At 35.8% G+C, this 18829-nt stretch overlaps 1 protein-coding gene across 2 annotated transcripts in view; it reads left to right on the forward strand.

Moving 5' to 3' along the window:
• Positions 1-18531, forward strand: part of Gabra1 (gamma-aminobutyric acid type A receptor subunit alpha1) — a 53626-nt gene extending 35095 nt beyond the window's left edge. For both annotated transcript variants that reach the window (XM_005325416.5, XM_040272088.2), the window contains exons 8-10: positions 8775-8927; positions 13656-13858; positions 15648-18531. In XM_005325416.5, coding sequence (XP_005325473.2) covers positions 8775-8927; positions 13656-13858; positions 15648-15959 — 668 coding nt within the window. In that variant the 3' untranslated portion in view covers positions 15960-18531. The remainder of the gene's footprint in view (positions 1-8774; positions 8928-13655; positions 13859-15647) is intronic.
• The last annotated feature ends 298 nt before the right edge of the window (positions 18532-18829 follow it).

Below are 18829 nucleotides of genomic sequence, written 5' to 3' on the forward strand. Positions count from 1 at the left end.
TAGATACTATTAGAAAGCCATATCCGAGTTATTAAAGCGTTTCAAACACTAAGGGTTAATTATGTGAATAACTATCTTTTACTGTCTGAGAATGTGATCTTCAAGCCAGAATAGCTATAACTAAAAGACGGAATTTAAAAATTAAGAAAACTTATACCCACAAAGCTCAATATTTTAAAATGTGTAATTACTGAAATATTTAATATGAACCAACAATTATTTTTATGAATGTCTTATATAATTTACATTTGTCTATTCATTTTGATTTGGGATTAGTAAAGAAAGATTATTTTTTACAATTTTTAAATACAATTTTCATCAGAAAAAAAGTTTTTTTTAGATTTCAGACTTTATCTTGGGACTCTCATAACTCCAATACCTTCAAATAATAGGTTGATATCTCTTAACTGTGATTGTTGGTGAGTTCTGCTTAATTGGATCTGTCTTTTGTTTCTTTCAAAGCTTCCATAGCTACCTTAGAATCTTACATATTTATGCTGCTTGTTTAAAAATATATGGGCAAGAATGTTCCTCAGCTTGGCTTTTATTAGAAATGGAGTGGTAGAAGGTCCTGGGTTGAGCTGTAAGATGGAGACCCAAGTCCTGGTCCTATTCCTTAGAAGTCTTGTTACTTTTGACAAGTTGTTTATCCAAACAAAAACTGTATTCTCATCTAAGGAATAGGAAAGTCATAGCTTTGCATTAAAGATGAGATAGTATGAAATACTGCAGAATATTACATGGTAGGTGATCAAAATGGCATGTAGTAGCTGTAACTCTAATCCTGAACATATCCCAAACATGGAAAGGGCTGAAGATTTTTCTCTTTCAAAACATTCTGTATTGAAAAACGATACTAAAAAAAAAGTCGGTGTTTACTTCTTAAACATCTAACACTCTTATAACCTGGATATTATGTCAGGCGCTAGAGAGTCAATGACAGACAAGGCACAGGTCTTGCTCTCATGGAATCCAATGTCTAAGAGCACATGAACACGTACACCATAATTATCCAAATGGATGGTAAGCACTGTGATTAACATTTCTGTGAGAGCAGAGACAATGTCCGTCCTCTGTACCTCTATTATTTTCTGTAATAGCTGAGACATAGGAGGCACTGAATAAATATTTTGAATTAATAAAAAATAGATAAATGAAGATAGACTGGAATATTTAAGGAAGGATTGCTTCAGAAGTTGGCTTTTCATTTTGCGAGTCTACATCTGGTGAGAGACAAATAATCACAGTTCTAAGCCAAGGGCATTTCAAATAATAGATGCAGACATTTTGTGGTACAAAAAGGCCACCTTTATGATTAAAATGGAAGTTGGAGTATGTCAGGAAAAGCATTCAAATTTAAAAGTATGTATGCAACAGTGTGCAAGCCTGGACGTTGGCTCAGAGGAGCAAGGCCTCCACTCTGCTTCTAGCCCTAGCAACCTTCAGCGTGTCACTGTAACCCACTTTAGGCCCTAGTTGCCAGGTGTGCAAAATTAATTGGCTTTGTTAGACAGATTCCAAAAGCTCCCTCACAATTATTTCTTTCTTTCTTCTTTTTTTATTTTAAATTTTCAATGCTGGGGATTGAACCAGAGGCCTTGTGCATGCTAGGCAAGCTCTCTACCATTGAGCCACATCCTAATCCATCCCAAGTTCATTTCCTAAGGATCCAAACTAACTGCATTCCAGTTACTCAAAAAAAAAAAAAAGAAAGAAAGAAAGAAAGAAAGAAAGAAAGAAAGAAAGAAAGAAAGAAAGAAAGAAAAAAAAAAGGAAGAAAGAAAATTGGGTCTATCAGAAGGGAAAGCTAATTTGCCTGTATGAAACAGGAACTTTCCCCTGTTATTCTCGAGGAGTATTGGGGAAGAGGGAGAATAATATCTCAAGGATAGGAGCTCAGTTTGATGCATGTGTTCAGCTCCAAATAGGACATTGAATTCAGCTCATCACTAATCCACCCAAGTAGATTTAAAGGGAAAGAAACAAAGAAGCGGTGAAAGGTCTTCAGTGCTCTATGTCACATCTCTTCGTGTAGCCCTGAAAACACTAAGATAACTGGCATTGAGTGAAATACCCCTTCCCTTTTTTTTTACCAGAAGACTAGAAAATGATGATAAGAGCTAGCCTCCCAATGAGAATGGGTAGATAAGGGACATCTTTGGTCTTCCTTGGAGTTCTCCTTGGGGGATGAGTTCAGATCACCTCTGACAAGGTTAGAGGGTGTCCAGCTCGCCTGCCACCAGCACACATTTGAACACGTAAGCACACAATCCCAGGTCAAAATACCTCCAGTCATTTTTGTTGACACCAAAGGGGAAATGATGGGAATTCTAACACTATATATATTTATTTATTTCAGTGCAAACACATTAGAGATGCAATCCCTTCCTTGGAGTCTGCCATCAAATTTAGGGGAAGAAAATTCATTAGTGTCTCACTTTGAAGGATACTTATTCACCTGGTGGAGCAAAATCATTATATGCACATAGAAAGGATAAATTATCATGGGCTTTCAAATCCAATATAGTTTTCTATTGCTCATTCATTTATCCACTTATTCCTTCAATCAGGGTTGTGTGTGTGTGTGTGTGCGTGTGTGTGTGTGTGTATGTTTTATTGCTTCCAACTTGTGATTGAGTCTGGATAGGAGAGATGAAAGACACACAGCTCTTACCCTCAAGAAGCTCCTGGTTGAGTGATATAAGTAGCTAACATTATAGCCAGTATTCTCATCTTTGATCCTCATGAAATCCTAGGGGTTTTGCAGTATTGTTATCCTGGTTTTGTAGATGGGAATTTGAGGCACAGCAGGGTTTAATTAGTTTTCCAAGATCACACAGCTGGGAGGAGGAGGATCTGTGGTTTGGATCTGAGCTGTCTGGCTACAGAGTGTGCTTTTCAATTACAAAGCACAAGAGTAAGAGGCAACACAGACATGTGATACAGGGAAGCACAGTTAGGGAGGTGAATTCTGGAATTATGTAACAAGGGCTATATTGTGGGCTTGAGCACTAATGAATTGTTCCTTTTGGCAAATATTCTCGTATCTTTATTCATCTTTATTCATAGTTGGTATATGCTTCATGAACTATTGTGAATTTGAAATGAGAAAATGCATGTCAATCACTAGGAACAGGGTCTGCTGTGTAAAAACCAGGCAGAAAATAGCAGATGTTACTATTTGTGGTCATGGCAGAGCTAGTACAAAAGTTAAGTGGTGAAGAAATGGAGAAGGAGGTCTTTTCTGCTAGAAGTATTGGGGAAGAAAGTTTGGACCCAGATTCTAGGCAAGACCCCTTCTCCTAACATCTTATCACATGACATTTCCGAAGCAAAGTTTTAAGGGGAGTTCATTCAAAAATGACAACAGTGGTTCAAGGGCATGAGATGTAACTTACACATAAAAAAAAATTGATTGGCCATTAGTCATAAGAAAGATACTGGTGTAAAGAAAACAATGAGAATGCAATGACATAAAAGGTTTTTAAACACATAATGATAACTGGAAGCTCTCTGTATTCACCAAAGTAAATTTGTTTAAAGGAAATCATGATTTGTTTGGCAATAAGCTGTTTCTCCTGAATGACGATCATTTATTTATCTTCAGAATAAAATGGCTAAGAAGAATTGTGGGGCCCTTTTTCTGAGCTAAAGAGGCTCCTCTGAATGAGTTGATTTAAGGATGACCTTGCAATGTCAAAACAATGAGGACTGCAACTGTCTTTGATCATGAAGTGACAGTGGTGGTCAGCACTCACCATAGGCACCTCAAGGGCTACCATTTATAAAGCTTCATACATGATCTCCAGGGAAATAATTATAAACTTAGAGATCTAGAGGGGAAAAAAAAGACTGTGGTTATCTGGTCAGTCACTTTAGAATTCAAGCGTGAAAAATGGCTCAGAAAGGTGAAGTGACCCAGCACTGTAGACTTATTTCCTTATTTCTCTTTCTCCTTATTTCTATTTCAGTACCATTTGAAGCAGTTATTAAAATACCCCCAGCCACCCCACCCATCCGTAATATTATGATGCATCATTTCTTTTTAAAGAATCTTGTTTATAGAAAAGAATGAATTTTAAAAACTTAGAAGGCACATGATAGCTGTAGAAGGAATCAGTGCCCAATAAAATTTTATTCACTATCTGGACATTTGATTTCCCAAGCTGGAGAGAACATATAAAGCTGCCTTTTCCATCTTCACATTGTTAATTTGTGTAGGACTTAGGATTTTTGTTTTTTTCTACATCTATTATTTGTTTTTAGCCTTAAAGCATGGCAGGATAGCTAACTACTATCTCATGAATTCGACATGTCAAGAAACTGAAGTCAAGTAAAGCTAAGCAAGGTAGTAATCTTTTAGTAACTAACATTGGAAGAAGCAAAGATTAGAAGTCAGCTCTACACAAGCCCTTAATAGCATTTTGCAAAATTATATCCCATTATTTTTCTTCCATTTTTCTTAATTTTATATTGTAATATATCAGAAACATTGTCACATCTAATTTACAAGCTTCCCTCAGGGATAGATGTAGTGCAAAGATATTTGAATTGCCATTCTTCTAGACCGTTGAATTAGAGGAAAAGAAATTGACATGCTTAGCGCATAAGCCCTTATTGTCTAGACTTTTTCAATCTAATATAGGAGAGTGGGGCTTTCTGATGTTGTCTTTTTTTCCTTTCATATTTAAATGATTACAACTTGATTCTGATGTTGCTGTCGTTTCCTTCCCTTATCTAAAAGTTTTGTGCCAATAAATAAACTTCTTAGTTTTCATTTAGTTTAGAAAGAAGGTTTCAAAATACTGAAAGCCCTTCTATTCTTTCTCCAATCTGTTAGGGAATGAAGGTTGTTTATAAAATAAATATGATGTCAAATAATGGCTCTTTAGATATCAAAAAATCATATTCTTTTCACAATCTTCACAAAAATGCCAGATTCCAATAACAAAAGATAATGGAGTAGATGTAGACATTCTTCTTACTGACATTATAGGGAAGATGGAATTTTTTTTTCTTTGAGCTGATGACATTTTACAGGCCACAAGTGAGTGAATGGTTAGGAATAATAATGTGTACCCTGAGATGGTAAATTATAACATGGATTTGTCCACCCAAGACTACATGTTAGATGAAAACTCTGGGGAAATTGGTTCTCTGCATTTTTTTTCCCTCAAACTTGGATCACTTACTTGTCCTTCAAATGACCTTACAGACATCACCAGAAGTACATAAGAAAAAATATAAAAGGCAATTATTAGTTAATGTTTTGTTTTCCTTTCAAGACAGAGACGCTCGTAGACTGTGTAGGGATGGAGAGCCCTTAAGCTACCTTTTCACCACTGATAGGAACCAGATACTGACAATCTGTGAGGTCATGGTGTATCCCAAGGAGGTGCCCTGTGCACAGTTAGCTTTTTGTTTGGTGGGAGGAATATACATATAAATAACTATAATACAAAGTCTGAGATCTTATTATAAATATAAACAAGAGCTATAAATAAAGCACTTAAGAAGTGCTTGGTTAATAGCCAGTCTGACCATTAATAACAGTGATGAAATAAATAAGTAAATGCACTGGTGACTTGCATCTGTAAACAATGAATGCATCTCTTCTGCCAGTAGCTTCACTGATTCTGATTGATAGTTCCTTCAATTCTGTTTGGGAGGGGGGGTGAAGAAAATGAAGAAAGGAACTGAAACTTATTTTAGCATGCTTTGTAGTGTCATCCTAATTAGATCTCTTTGTTTTCATTCTGCTCTATCACAGTTTCCACTATTTTGTAGATCAGAAAATAGAGGCTTGCATGAGTTTCCCAAGGCTATATAGCAAGAAAATAGCAGATCTGGATTTTAAACTCAAGTCCATAGCCTTCCAAGCTAATATACTTTTCTGTTAGAACATGTCTTCCTATTTTCACACACGACCTGTTGTTTGTGTTTGGCCCAAACCACAAATGAACAAATATTCCATCACAGAAAATGTGAAGTAGAGTCTTGTAGACCAAGATACAGAAATGTGAAAATGTGTGTCGAGACAAATCCCTGTAATATGTGTTAGAGGTATGCAGTGGAGAGGTTTGAATTTGGCTTACGCATTTGTTCCTTAGTGTGAAAAGAACATAGATAGGGAAAGGGAAAATCATCCTTTGCTACTGGCAACCAGTGAGGAGAACACAGATATGTGGCTAAACATTGTGCAATATATAAAACACAAGTCTCCTACAATAGTTATCTAGTACAAAATTCCAAGAGTGCAGAGGTCAGGAATCCTTGATGTGAATAGTGGGCATGTTAGTCAGTCTTCTATTACTCTGATAAAATATTTGAGATAAAGAATTTAAAAGTAAGAAAGGTATTGACCCATGGTTTCAGTCCATAGTCAGCTGGCTCCATTGCTTTTGGGCTTGTGGTGACATAGAACATCATGGAAGGGAGCCTGTGATGGAGCAAAGCTGCTCAGTCCAAAAACCTGGAAGTCTCAGTATAGGTCAGACCAATAATGCAGGTACTGGGATAAGTCCATATCTGAAGTATGAAGAAGGTAGAGTCTGATATTGGGGGAGTAATAGCAGCAGCAAAAGTGGACCCCTGCAGGAGAGTTACTATGCATACCTGCTGTTCCATCCAGGGCCCAGCCTATTGGATGGTGCCACCTACATTCAAGACAGGTTCTCTGCTCAGTTTGTTGACTCATATTCCAATGGTGTCTGGAAACATCCTCAATGACACATGCAGACATGTACTTTGCCAACTTTCTAGGTGTCTCTCAGTCCACTAGAGATGACAACTAGGATCAACCATCACAATGAGAATACATTAAGATATTTTTGGTGGGAAAAATGAGATTACATGATCACATATAAACAATCACTTTACAGGAAAGTTTAGGGAAACTTATAGTAAATATGCAACTGGAGGCACATATGATAGTTAATAGATTATTATAATAAATTTACAAAGCTAATAAGGGCAGTGACAATGACATATTCAGGGTCAGATTACAAGATACCACACAGGTAACACTGAAATTGTTTGACCAACAGATTCCTTTCTTCCTATATTTCCAAAGCACATTCTGTTTTCGGCCTGAGGCAATAGACAGAGATGTGCTGTTCATTGTTTTTGGGAAAAGTTAGCTAATATGAATTTTAAACATAGTTGATGGTGCCAATGAGAAGTCAATATCTGTGAGACAGCTACTGTCTAGCCTTGACTTGGGAGTACAGAAAATTTGAGACTAGTCCTGTTTAGATTTGGGGATATACCTCTTTACTTTGAGAGCCTGTTCACAAGGATGTAGATTTGTCAGCCATCTGTACACCTACATACAGGTAGCAGTAGGAGCAGGGGTGAGATGGAAAATACATTATCAGAGTCAAGGAAACCCAGGAACCCCCACATTTGCTTTTAAGACATAAGAAAACCAATATCTGATAAATATGAACAACTTAATAAGAAATTTCTGGTTGAAACTACCAATGAGTTAGCAAAAAGAAATTGAGAACGAGAGATAAAAGGAAAGCAGGAATCGAGAGTGTACTATAGTGACAATAGGGACATCACTAATTTCAGCTGTGATGAAGGAAGTCAGCAGCTGGAAGATAAGGAAGAGGTTTTAGTCCTGTAGATTAAAGTTCCTGAGCAGCTGCCCTCCTGTTATAGGGACTGAGATCAGATGCCCATGAACTGAGATGAACATGCTAACTCAAGGAGGGAGAAGTTTGGAGGGGAAAGAAGGAGAAAGGTGGGGACGAGTTCTAAATAGAGTGATGCTTTCTTATCCAGAACACATCTATTTCTCTCCTGCCCACCCACAGAGAGCTAAGCATATCTTCTGGGTGAATCAGGCTAAAACACTTCCAAGATTTGTAATTGAAAATATACCACATGAAGGAAAATAAAAGCCTCTTGCAATTTAGGTTGTGTCTACTGCTTAGGTCCCCTAAATGAAGCCAGGATTTGGAGGATAGAAAGACCATGGAATGTACCTACCTAGGCTACCATCTCCCAGTTCAGCTTAGGAAGCAGGCCAAGCTCAAAAGCTGGTATAGGCCTGGGGTGTAGCTCAGTGGTAGTGGGAGAGCGCCTGCCCAGCCCCAGCAAGTGGATCCCCAGAAGTGGGGGGAAAAACAGATTATAAGTCCAGATTTCCCTGAGAATTAGAAGAGTGGTTTGTAAATGTAGTAGGACTGGAACAACTGAATCTTTCTAAAGCTTCCCAGGTGATTCCAGGATATAGATTATAAAAAAACTATGAAATTCTACCCTGCTCCTCATTTTGCAGATCAGGTGGACTAAATTATTCACCTAAGATCCAAGGAAGTGTTGGAGGTAGAATTCAGCTGTACTGATCTGCCCACCAGAGCAGCTAAGGAACAGCCTGAGTCTGTTTTGCAAAGGTCACCCTGGATATCTGTTCTGTTTAAAATACCCTAATGCAGGTCACAGAACCTAGCGCATTGCCTTTGTGATCAGGAAAACCAATGTGTGAATATATGCTCAGAGTTTGTCCCTTAAATATATGACACAGCAGTGTTAGTTGGTAAGGATACCCATGAGACCTCTGGAGCCTTCATCTCATCCACAGAGCCATTTTTGTGTGTGTTTAAAATGTCTCTTTTCTCTCTTGGAAGCTTTTCTCTCCAGGGACTGAATGTCACATGGAGAAAGGATGTGTCTGAGCTCCAGGTCTTTGCTGCTAATAGGAAACCTCAGAATAGGTTCTTTTCAAGGTCAAATTGCTCAACCTCACTGTCTGTTTTACCCTCCAGGAGAATATGTTGTTATGACTACTCACTTCCACTTGAAGAGAAAGATTGGTTATTTTGTTATTCAAACATACCTGCCATGCATAATGACGGTCATTCTGTCACAAGTCTCCTTCTGGCTCAACCGAGAGTCTGTACCAGCAAGAACTGTCTTTGGTAAGTGTCAGTCAAGACATGCCTGCCAAGGTTTGGAGGGCAAGTTACGCCATGTCTGTGACCTTTCAAGGAAAAACAAAAAAAAGGATTGCTATGTGTTCAAATCTAAAGTTATACAATGGAAAGGTTCACAGAAATGCCATCCCTAAGGTAGTGTGGTTAAAAATGACATTGTTAAATAGCAAACTGTTTTACTGCTTGTGAATGGATGGGACTCATGAACATTTGATTTGATAGTTTCACATAGCATGCAGAAAAAAACATCATACTCGATGAAACACATGTACACAGAAAACAGTATTTAGAATTCATAGCATGTATCTGTGCAGTTTTGGGGGAATCTTAGGAAACATCAACAGAATTTCTTCCTAATGTATATAAAAACAGGATTGCCTTAATTCCGGAGACTCACTGGTGACCATGTCACTAATGACCTTTACCTAATGTGTGCATGCCTGAAGAGTTATAAATTTATTTTTTTTAATTGAAAACCTTTATTAGCTTCAATATTCCCAGTTAAAGGTAATCTAGAGAAGAATTATTTAAATTATTTTTTTTCTAAGGGAAAAACTGATCTAATGTACCATTTTAGAGCTTGCATTTCATAAAAAGGGTAGTCCCTGACAATTAGCCTGTTATCTTATTGAACCCTAAAAGCATCCTGTATACCACCAAGATCACGATTATACAAACACGACAAACAAGAACACAAGATTAAGTGACCTATCCAAAGTCAGAAACTATTAGGTGAAAGAGGGAGAAGTCAGGCCCGGACCCTTGGCTCTGGGTCCTGGGCCCTTAATTATGATGCAATATTGTCACCTGTGCGATATCTTGCTGTAATGGCAAGGTTGTGTGGTCAGCACTGTTCATTTAGAAATAATAAGCACATATTCACTAGGGAATGATACAGATATCCAGCTCACTCCACAAATGCCATCTAGGTACCTGCTGTGTTTAAAACCCAGTGCTACAAAATAAATAGACTTCAGAAGTTTATGATCTAAAGAGAGGATTATCCGTGTGCATAGATTCCTGTATCAACCTCCATAACGTATAAGGAGCAAAAAAGTCAGTTACCGGAGAAAAAAAAGCAATTTTGCCACATGAGACAGAAAAGAGACTTTCTTCTTAACTTGGAATGCTTCCAGGTGGGAAACCACCAAATCCATGCTCTGGTGCTCCGATGGTAGCCTAAGCCCACAGCTAAATTGAGATGCAGAATGATTTCTAGCAGCAGAGACAAAGAACAGATCATTTCAGATTAATTTTTTTTTATGACCATTTGTCAATATTGTCAATGACTGAAGCTACTGAAGACTGACCTCTTGGGAAGATGTTTGCCTCTATTGGTATATACCATTTGAGTCTTTTACTCACCAGGAAATAAAAAACAAATTGGATCACACAACTTATTTATTTTATGTGCTTTGCTTTATTCTATTGAAGAAATAGTCCAGCAATATAGTGAATATATATTTATATATATATATATATATTTTTTTTATTTTTTTCTTTCTTTTTGTAAATGCTGGCCTTTCACACTCTCACTGCAACAAATACTGCCCCTTCTATTTGGAAATTCTCCAAAGCATTTCAGAAAGTCTATAAGTCATAAACATTGTTCTTAACATTTTCAACAATCTTACGTTTCAATTGACTGGTGCCCTTTTGGTGAACATAAGTACATATCTATAAACTCAGCGGTGACAAGTATTTCTGTGTATCAAGTTATAAGTTTCTAATGTTTAAGTTCAGTGAAATCACAAGTACAATATTCCTAGACCATTTGGAATGAATGAATGTTTCTTTCTTTCTTTTTTTCTCTCTTTCTTTCATTGTAGTTGGACACAAGACCCTTATTTTATTTATTTATTTTTATGTGGTGCTGAGGATTGAGCCCAGAACCTTGCATGTGCTAGGCAAGCACTGTACCTCTGAGCCACAACCCCAGCCCCTCTATTCTTTTTTTTTTTCCTATTCTTTTTAAATCTGAACCAGTGTGTTGTTTTGATTTCTGTAGATCCCGGAGTGAATCAATGGTTTTTCAAGAAATACTAAAAGGAAAAACAAACTAAAAAATGTTATATTTTTTAGCACTTTATTAAAAGGAATCCAGAATTAAACAAAGTTGAAGTCTATTTTATGTCATAAAAGATCATACTTTTGGCTTCATGTGCTCACTTTTAATTGGAGGTAATGTTGTCATATAAATTTTCCTCCAAAAAGATCCAAGTTATAGGTTCAATCTCATCACCTACTAGCACTATGATGTTGACCAAATTTCTTCATTGTTCTGAGCTTTCACAGTCTCTGAAGGGAAAAGACAAGAAAGTAAAGTAGTGTTACTTAAAGATTTAAATGATGCCAGGCAAACACCTATGGTGCCAGAGCTTTGAAGGCTGAGGCAGCCAGAATGCTTGAATGCAGGGATTTGAGGTCAACCTGGGCAGCAGAGCAAGAGCCCTTCTCATAAAAAGTAGCAACAATATAAAATTAAAATAAATAATTAAACTTGGAAAACAAACTATATAAATTGTCAGGCTTAATTCTTGGAATATAAAAGCTGTAAAGTACATTTTTGTTCCTTTCTTTTTCTCTACAGCAGGAATTGCAATACCACAAACATACCCATCCCTCTCTTGATGCTGTTCATGAATGATCTTGATTGATGGATACACTTGGTGAAATACCCATTGTCAAATTAGTTCTGAACACAGCCTACATAAAGCAAAATTAAAAAAAAATAACTTTACTAGAGATTTATTAAAAAATAAACATTAGTTTTGCCCTTAGGAAGTATCAGACTAATTACTGAACACTTTATTACATTATCTTATTTCTTATCCACACCACACTGTCCCTCTGCATTAGACTTAATAAAATCACTTAGCAAAGAAAAAAAAAACTCAGAAGCTTAAGATTGTTAGACACTTTCCCAAGGTCATTCAGTAATTATAGAATTGAGCTTAGAAACTGGATTGTTGTGTTCCCCAAATATACTGACTTTTAATTACCTTGTTATTTGCTCTAGTTAATATCAATATGTAAATTTGGGGGCAGTTCCCCAGCCAATATTTCTTAAACTGTTTGTCAATTACATAAAATTGATATTTCCCCCAGTTTTTCTGAAATCCCTCCAGAGCTAACAAAAGATTTATTTCTTACAACCCTAACCATGTGTCTAAAATAAAATTTAATAAAAATCTCATTGTTTTTAGTTAATAATTTAACTTCCTAATGTAGTGGAATCCACCTTGAAATCCAAGAAAAACCAAAGAATACCGATCAACTTAAAGCAACCTAAAACATTAGCCACCTAGAAGCTCTATGATCCTACTAATTTTCTATAATGAATCAAAAGAATGAATCACAAATTTATGTTTTAGACACATGGATGACAATACTTTCCACAGCAATGAGTAATAGAAAATACTTAAAATTATTTTGAATATTGCATTTAATTCTCACAAAAATCTAAAAATCTTGTGAGTGACTGGACAGAAATTTCCCTTGGAGAAATTCAGTGGTGGTGTAGACAATAAAGAGAATGAAGAACAAATCATCCATTTTGCACATGTGGAGACTGGGGTCCCTCTCAGTGTCTACAAACCTACTGTCTACAAACCTACTAAGTACTAAGGTTGGGGATAGTCATTAGAAAGAGTCTGGCCATTTCCAATGACATGGATTATGATCCCTTATGACTAGGTTATTTTGAATTGTTTTTAAGCATTTTCAAATGCCTTGAAAGGGACATTATAGTATTGTACTTAGTACCTTATATCTAATACAGTACATTACATATAGTAGGCTGACATTAACAGCATTGATTTGTTGAATGAACATTAAAGGATATCATCTTTCACATGCCAGTGCATCTGACTATCTAAATAGACTAAAAAGAACTGGCTTGAAAATGCTTTGACCTTAAACATGGGTCATTTTAATCACATGGTTTAAAGTTGCAGAGTAGGAAAGATTAGGCAGCATTAGCAAAAAGGAGAAAAAAAAAGTCTTAGATATTTGAATCAGGTAAACACGTTCAAAATTTAGTTTTGCTACCTTTTAGCTGTCTGACCATAAGAAAGGAACAAAACTTTTATTCTGTGAATAAAGAGAATATTATATATGTGTAAGGTTTTATACATATAAACTTATGTAACTTGCTATATATGCATACATTGGTTCCAAGACTTTCTTCAAATGAGTCAATTTTAGAATCAGAACAAAACATTGTAAGAGAAAATGTATTAATGTGGCAAACCTTTATCTAAAATTATTTAATTATCTATCAATTACCAAGATGTCATTGGCTTTCTAGTTTCTACACTTGGGATACAGAATATTAAACAAAACTGAAGAACTCATTTTTTTAATGAGCCCAAAGCATTGAAGATCTATCATTTATATTTCAAGTGTTGGGTACAGTGAAAAATGTTATTTCCTATGCTACCTAAGAAACTGTATAAGGTGCCCATTTAGAGCACTTCATGATCCTGTTAATAAGCTCCCTGACAGACTGTCCCCCTTAGAACTGCTATACTATAAACCACACCCTACAATGGGGTTAAATTAGTATTCCCTCATCCCAAACCAAACTAGGACGAAAGAAAATCTATGTTTGGTCCTTGATACTATTGATTCCCTTTGCACAAGTAGATTGATTTCCGGGCATGAAATTTTGTAGTATGAACCCACACACTTTTTAATATTCTTTTCTTATAGGAGTAACAACTGTGCTGACCATGACAACTTTGAGTATCAGCGCCAGGAATTCCCTCCCTAAGGTGGCTTACGCAACAGCTATGGATTGGTTTATTGCCGTGTGCTATGCCTTTGTGTTCTCGGCTCTGATTGAGTTTGCCACAGTAAACTATTTCACCAAGAGAGGTTATGCATGGGATGGCAAAAGTGTGGTTCCAGAGAAGGTAAAGACTTTACTAGTTCACTGTTATGCCTTTGTCAACCTTTAGGTTGGAATACTTGGGCCCAGGGAATTTGATGAATCATGCAGAGGCGGGTAGTGAGGATTCTTTTTTTTTTTTTTTTTTTTTTTTTGTGTGTGTGTGTGTGTTAATGACAAAGTGAAGAGATAATTTTAATGTTTAAAGGAGAGGTTGTTTGGGTGAGTGTAGGCAGAGTGAAGGAAAGGTAAGAGAGATAGGAAGGTAAACATTTCTACTTGAATATGCTCATCTATGATCTCTGAGATTTGAGAACAGTTTTAACCAGTCTGACATTAGAAGCAAATGAACTTACCTAATTACCTTCTGCATCAAGTCTACTATAAATTTTATAATGTGAAAATCATTGTCTTTTGGTTGTTTTCCAAGACTGATCACTTTGATCATAAATTCTTTGCTGTAATGATTTAATTTAATTGAGTTTGCAATATGAACTATCCCCAGTTTTCAATGAAGTCAAAGACAGGCATATTTTCTCTTTATAAATGTTTGTATAATTCAGTGCAAACCAAAGAATGGAAAACACGCTCTCAGAATTGTATTGTCCTACAGAAATACAGTGTAAGCCAAAAAAATGTAAGCCACATATGTGATTTAAGATTTTCTAATAGTCTCAATTTAAGAGTATAAACAAACAAGGGAACTTTATTATTGAATTTAATAATATACTTCAGTAAATAAAATATATTAGCTTTATAACATGTAATCCATATGAAACATTATTAAGGAAATCTATTTCATTGTATTGTGTTCATGCTTAGTCTTCAAAATCTTTTGTGTGTTTTGTATTTATGGTACATCTCAAGTCAGACTAGTTACATTTCAAGTAGCACATATGGTTAAGTGGTAACTGTGTTAGATTGCATAGTTCTAAATCATGATCACTTTTTAGGACTGTCTCTATGAAAGAAAAAGGGGAAGTGCTCTAGATGTCAATCTTTGCACAGATGACACTTTTGAGCAGAGATAATTGAACAGGCATTGAATTCAAGATACCCTAAATGACCCTGCTTGCTTTATTTTTTCATTTATCCTTTTATCTATTTATTTACATTTATGGAGATGGAACCCAAAGTCTCACGCATGCTGAGCAAGCAGTCTGCAACTGAGTTGCCTTCCCAGCTCATCTCTGCTGTATTATTTGCTCATTTGGAATATCAAGTTTTCTTCATTCAAATAATAATTGGTTCAGCAATAACAGCAAATTACTTGCTCACGATGCTAGATTTTATCCTACAAACAACCCTGTGGTATTTCTTTAGTGTGACCTGGGCTTGCTCACATGATTGCAGTCAGCTGGAAACTCCATTCAGGCTAGAAGATCTATGAAGGTCTCCCTCAGAGGCTGATGCCTGATCCTGCTCATCAGCTGGACCTGTCACTGCACATGGGCTCTGGCCATTCAGCTGTCTTCTCTGAGGTTCTTCACTTGGCAGTGGCAATTTCCAGAAACTCAAGGCTGACACTGACAAGCCTTTTGAGTTTAGGATCATCAGGGTGCATAGGAATCAATACTCAAGAGTCACTAGTCCGTTGTATATCCAATGAGCAATGAAATAGATTCCACCTCTTGATAAAAGAGGGTGTAAAATATTATCTACGATTTTAATTTATCCCAAAAGACCATCATCCGTTATATTCCTAAAATTTTGGATAAAACTCAGCTTTGGGTCCCCAACCAAGGTCCACTTTGCTGAACAGCTGACACTTCTGCTTCTTATGGTTTACTAAACCAAATTCTTCCTTTCTACAGCCAAAGAAGGTGAAAGATCCTCTCATTAAGAAAAACAACACTTACGCTCCAACAGCAACAAGCTACACCCCTAACTTGGCCAGGGGTGACCCCGGCTTAGCCACCATTGCTAAAAGTGCAACCATAGAACCCAAAGAAGTCAAGCCGGAAACGAAACCACCGGAGCCCAAGAAAACCTTTAACAGTGTCAGCAAAATTGACCGCCTGTCAAGAATAGCCTTCCCGCTGCTATTTGGAATCTTTAACTTAGTCTATTGGGCTACATATCTCAACAGAGAGCCTCAGCTAAAAGCCCCCACACCACATCAATAGGTTCTCATAGTTGTGTTCTGTCCTTTAGTCCCCTGAACTGGGAATGGCTTTCTGTTCTTAATGCAGCAATTCCCATCTGCTTTATTGCCTCTGTCTTAAAAGAATTTGAAGGTTTCCTTATTTCCATAATTCACATAAGAACAAGAGACCCCTGTGTGGCAATCCAGAGCAGAGCAGAATATGCAGCTTGGAGACAGGATTCTGAGAGAAGACGCAGGAGAGCAAAACCATATCAGAAGGAGACAGACGTGAAAGGAAAGGAAGGGGAAGAAGGTCCCATGATAGGAGGAAAAGTTGAAGAAAAATAGAGCTTACCTATAATCCCTAGATCATTTGTAGATATATATTTCCAAATATTATTCAAAAACTACTGTATATGTCAAAAATATTTTTGTGTGAAGGTGTTTAAAAGAATAAAATATAAATGTTTAATGAAGAAAAAATTTAAAAATCTATGTATTTATTGCACAAATTATGGTGTGCTTATGTTTTTGTTTGTATTTTAAGCTGATGTATAAGCTTTAACATTTTTGTTTCCAAAGCTAAAAAAAAAAAAAAAGAAAAAAGAAAAAGGAAAAAAAAGCCCATTCTTTCTCCTTTTAAAAAATCTCTAATGCATTATTTTGCTGTTAAAATGCTATTTTAAAATTTATGGAAATTTCATAGGCAAAGGTGCAATTGCTCATTGTAGAGCACATTTAATCCAGTGGAGAGAAATGCTTTAAATAGGCTCCTTTGCACCATCTGAGCTTTTACCACTAGACTCTATGAAGCATCCTCTTAACAGATGTTCTCTCAATGGAAACTAAAAATTAATTAGTGATAATTAATTTTTATTTTGCACCCTATTTTCAGATAACACATTCATCCAACAATCACTAGATTCTTATTATGGAGATGTTTTTAGAGGGGCAAAAATATTTTGCAAGCTCTAGAATTGTTGAATGTATTCTTTTATATAACTACATTAAAAGCTTTAGATTGAAATTTATGACTAGAAAACAAAAAATAGAATATATAAATTATATCTGTAAATATTCAGCATGAGATTGTACATTTTTTTACTTTTTTTAAAGTTATGTTCCTAAAATATCATGTAGGAATCACCACTCTTAGCTGTTAAAATGTTGTTAAATGCTATGGAAATACATTCAGAGCCTGCATTTAAGAACAGAACAGCCTGAAGGAAGCAGATGGTACTTCAAACATATGGGTATGAAGTCCACTTATGTAGACAAAGCTGATAATTCCAAACTGTTGTCCAGTGTTCAACGGTAGATCAGTTGCTATCTGCTCAAATCCTGCCATACCATATTTTCCTATTTTAGGCTATTGTAAAATAAAAAAAAATGGGAAGCATTAGTTGGAATTAGAAAATCAACTGTATATTCTTGCTATATTTGCTGATACCAACTATTTCAATAAGTGCTGTACCATATGTAGCATTCAATATAAAATACATGAAAGAATGTACAGGAAATAGCTTTTATTGAGTAATATTATTACATTTCATTTATACTGTAGCAATATATTTGTAGGCATACTATGTAAGGGCTTTAAATAAAAGAGGTCCATTAATACTCCCTATAAAAATTCTAGTCTGTTTCATTACTGCCCAGATGTTTTAGAGATAAATATTTATGCAGAAGGTATTTTTGAAGTCTCCTTTGTCTGATAGAGTTTCACAGATATATAAATTTAGTGTTCAGAATCCACAGGTCATGGTCTAAACACATTTATAATAATACAATGTAAAGCTTTTAGCATAATTGCCAAATAGGACAGTTGGGATCCATATCTGAGTTTTGAGCAATGTTTTTCTCAAAAAGCTGCTATCCAATGATGTAGGAAAATATACTGTGTTTTCCTAAACAAACTCTGGTTTTCATTTAAATGTGCTTCATTGTTTAATTTGGTCCTGCCTAAATTTCTTGAGCTAGGCCAATAAAGGCTAAACCAAGGACCTTTCATCCTCTGGTATCACATGTAGATATTATGTATAGAAAATAAAGATAAATTATGGCTCTAACTTCTGTGCTGTTTATCTTGTTATTTTTGGACATTAACCTAATGTGTTTATTGAGAGCATTTTACCTTCCAGACTCCTCATGGTTAAATTTTGGTCTGTATTTTGCTCACTAGATGTGAATATTTCTTATTAGTCTGCTTCTGCTATGCAATGATTGCATTCCTATCATTTCTTAGTTTGTTAGTATATGTGGGTAATATTCTATTGTATAAATGGATTGCACAGTTATCAGAGACAAATTATTCTATGTAGCTTTTCTACCGTGCTTTGCTAAACCATGTAATACTAGTTAAGTCTTCCTTGAAAATAAAGATACACTCTTATAGAGGACAGTTCCTGTTTACTCCCAGGAAATCTTTTTTAAAGATGACACTGAATGTTTATTGCACCTCAGTGCAGTGAAGTGGCAATAAAACCTAATATGAGTCAAGGTTGTTTATGGCAGATGCATGCATTGCTTTACAGAGTTTAGCAGAAGCTCTTAATTTTATGTCACACTGTATTCAATTATGATAATAAAGCTAACATTATTCAATAATAAAATGGAATATTGACTCTCTTTTCACATTATCAAAAGGCCCATCTATTGCCCTATGTTAGAAGAACCTGAGAGTACCAAGTATTGTCAGGAACCTCAGCCACTCAGATTTTTGGAGACTTATCAATAGTTAGAGCCTTAACTATCATTATAAAAGAATTCCTTCAAAGATAAAAATTCATTAAACACGTGGTACTTGGTATTAACAGCAGCAATTCAAATTTTGTAAAACATAAATGGGACAGTATAAAAATGTTAAAAACATAGTGAAACTTGTTTGTGTCTATTGTTAATACAGGAAAT

The sequence above is a fragment of the Ictidomys tridecemlineatus genome, chromosome 1 (assembly GCF_052094955.1).
Source record: "Ictidomys tridecemlineatus isolate mIctTri1 chromosome 1, mIctTri1.hap1, whole genome shotgun sequence".
Lineage (NCBI taxonomy): Eukaryota > Metazoa > Chordata > Mammalia > Rodentia > Sciuridae > Ictidomys > Ictidomys tridecemlineatus.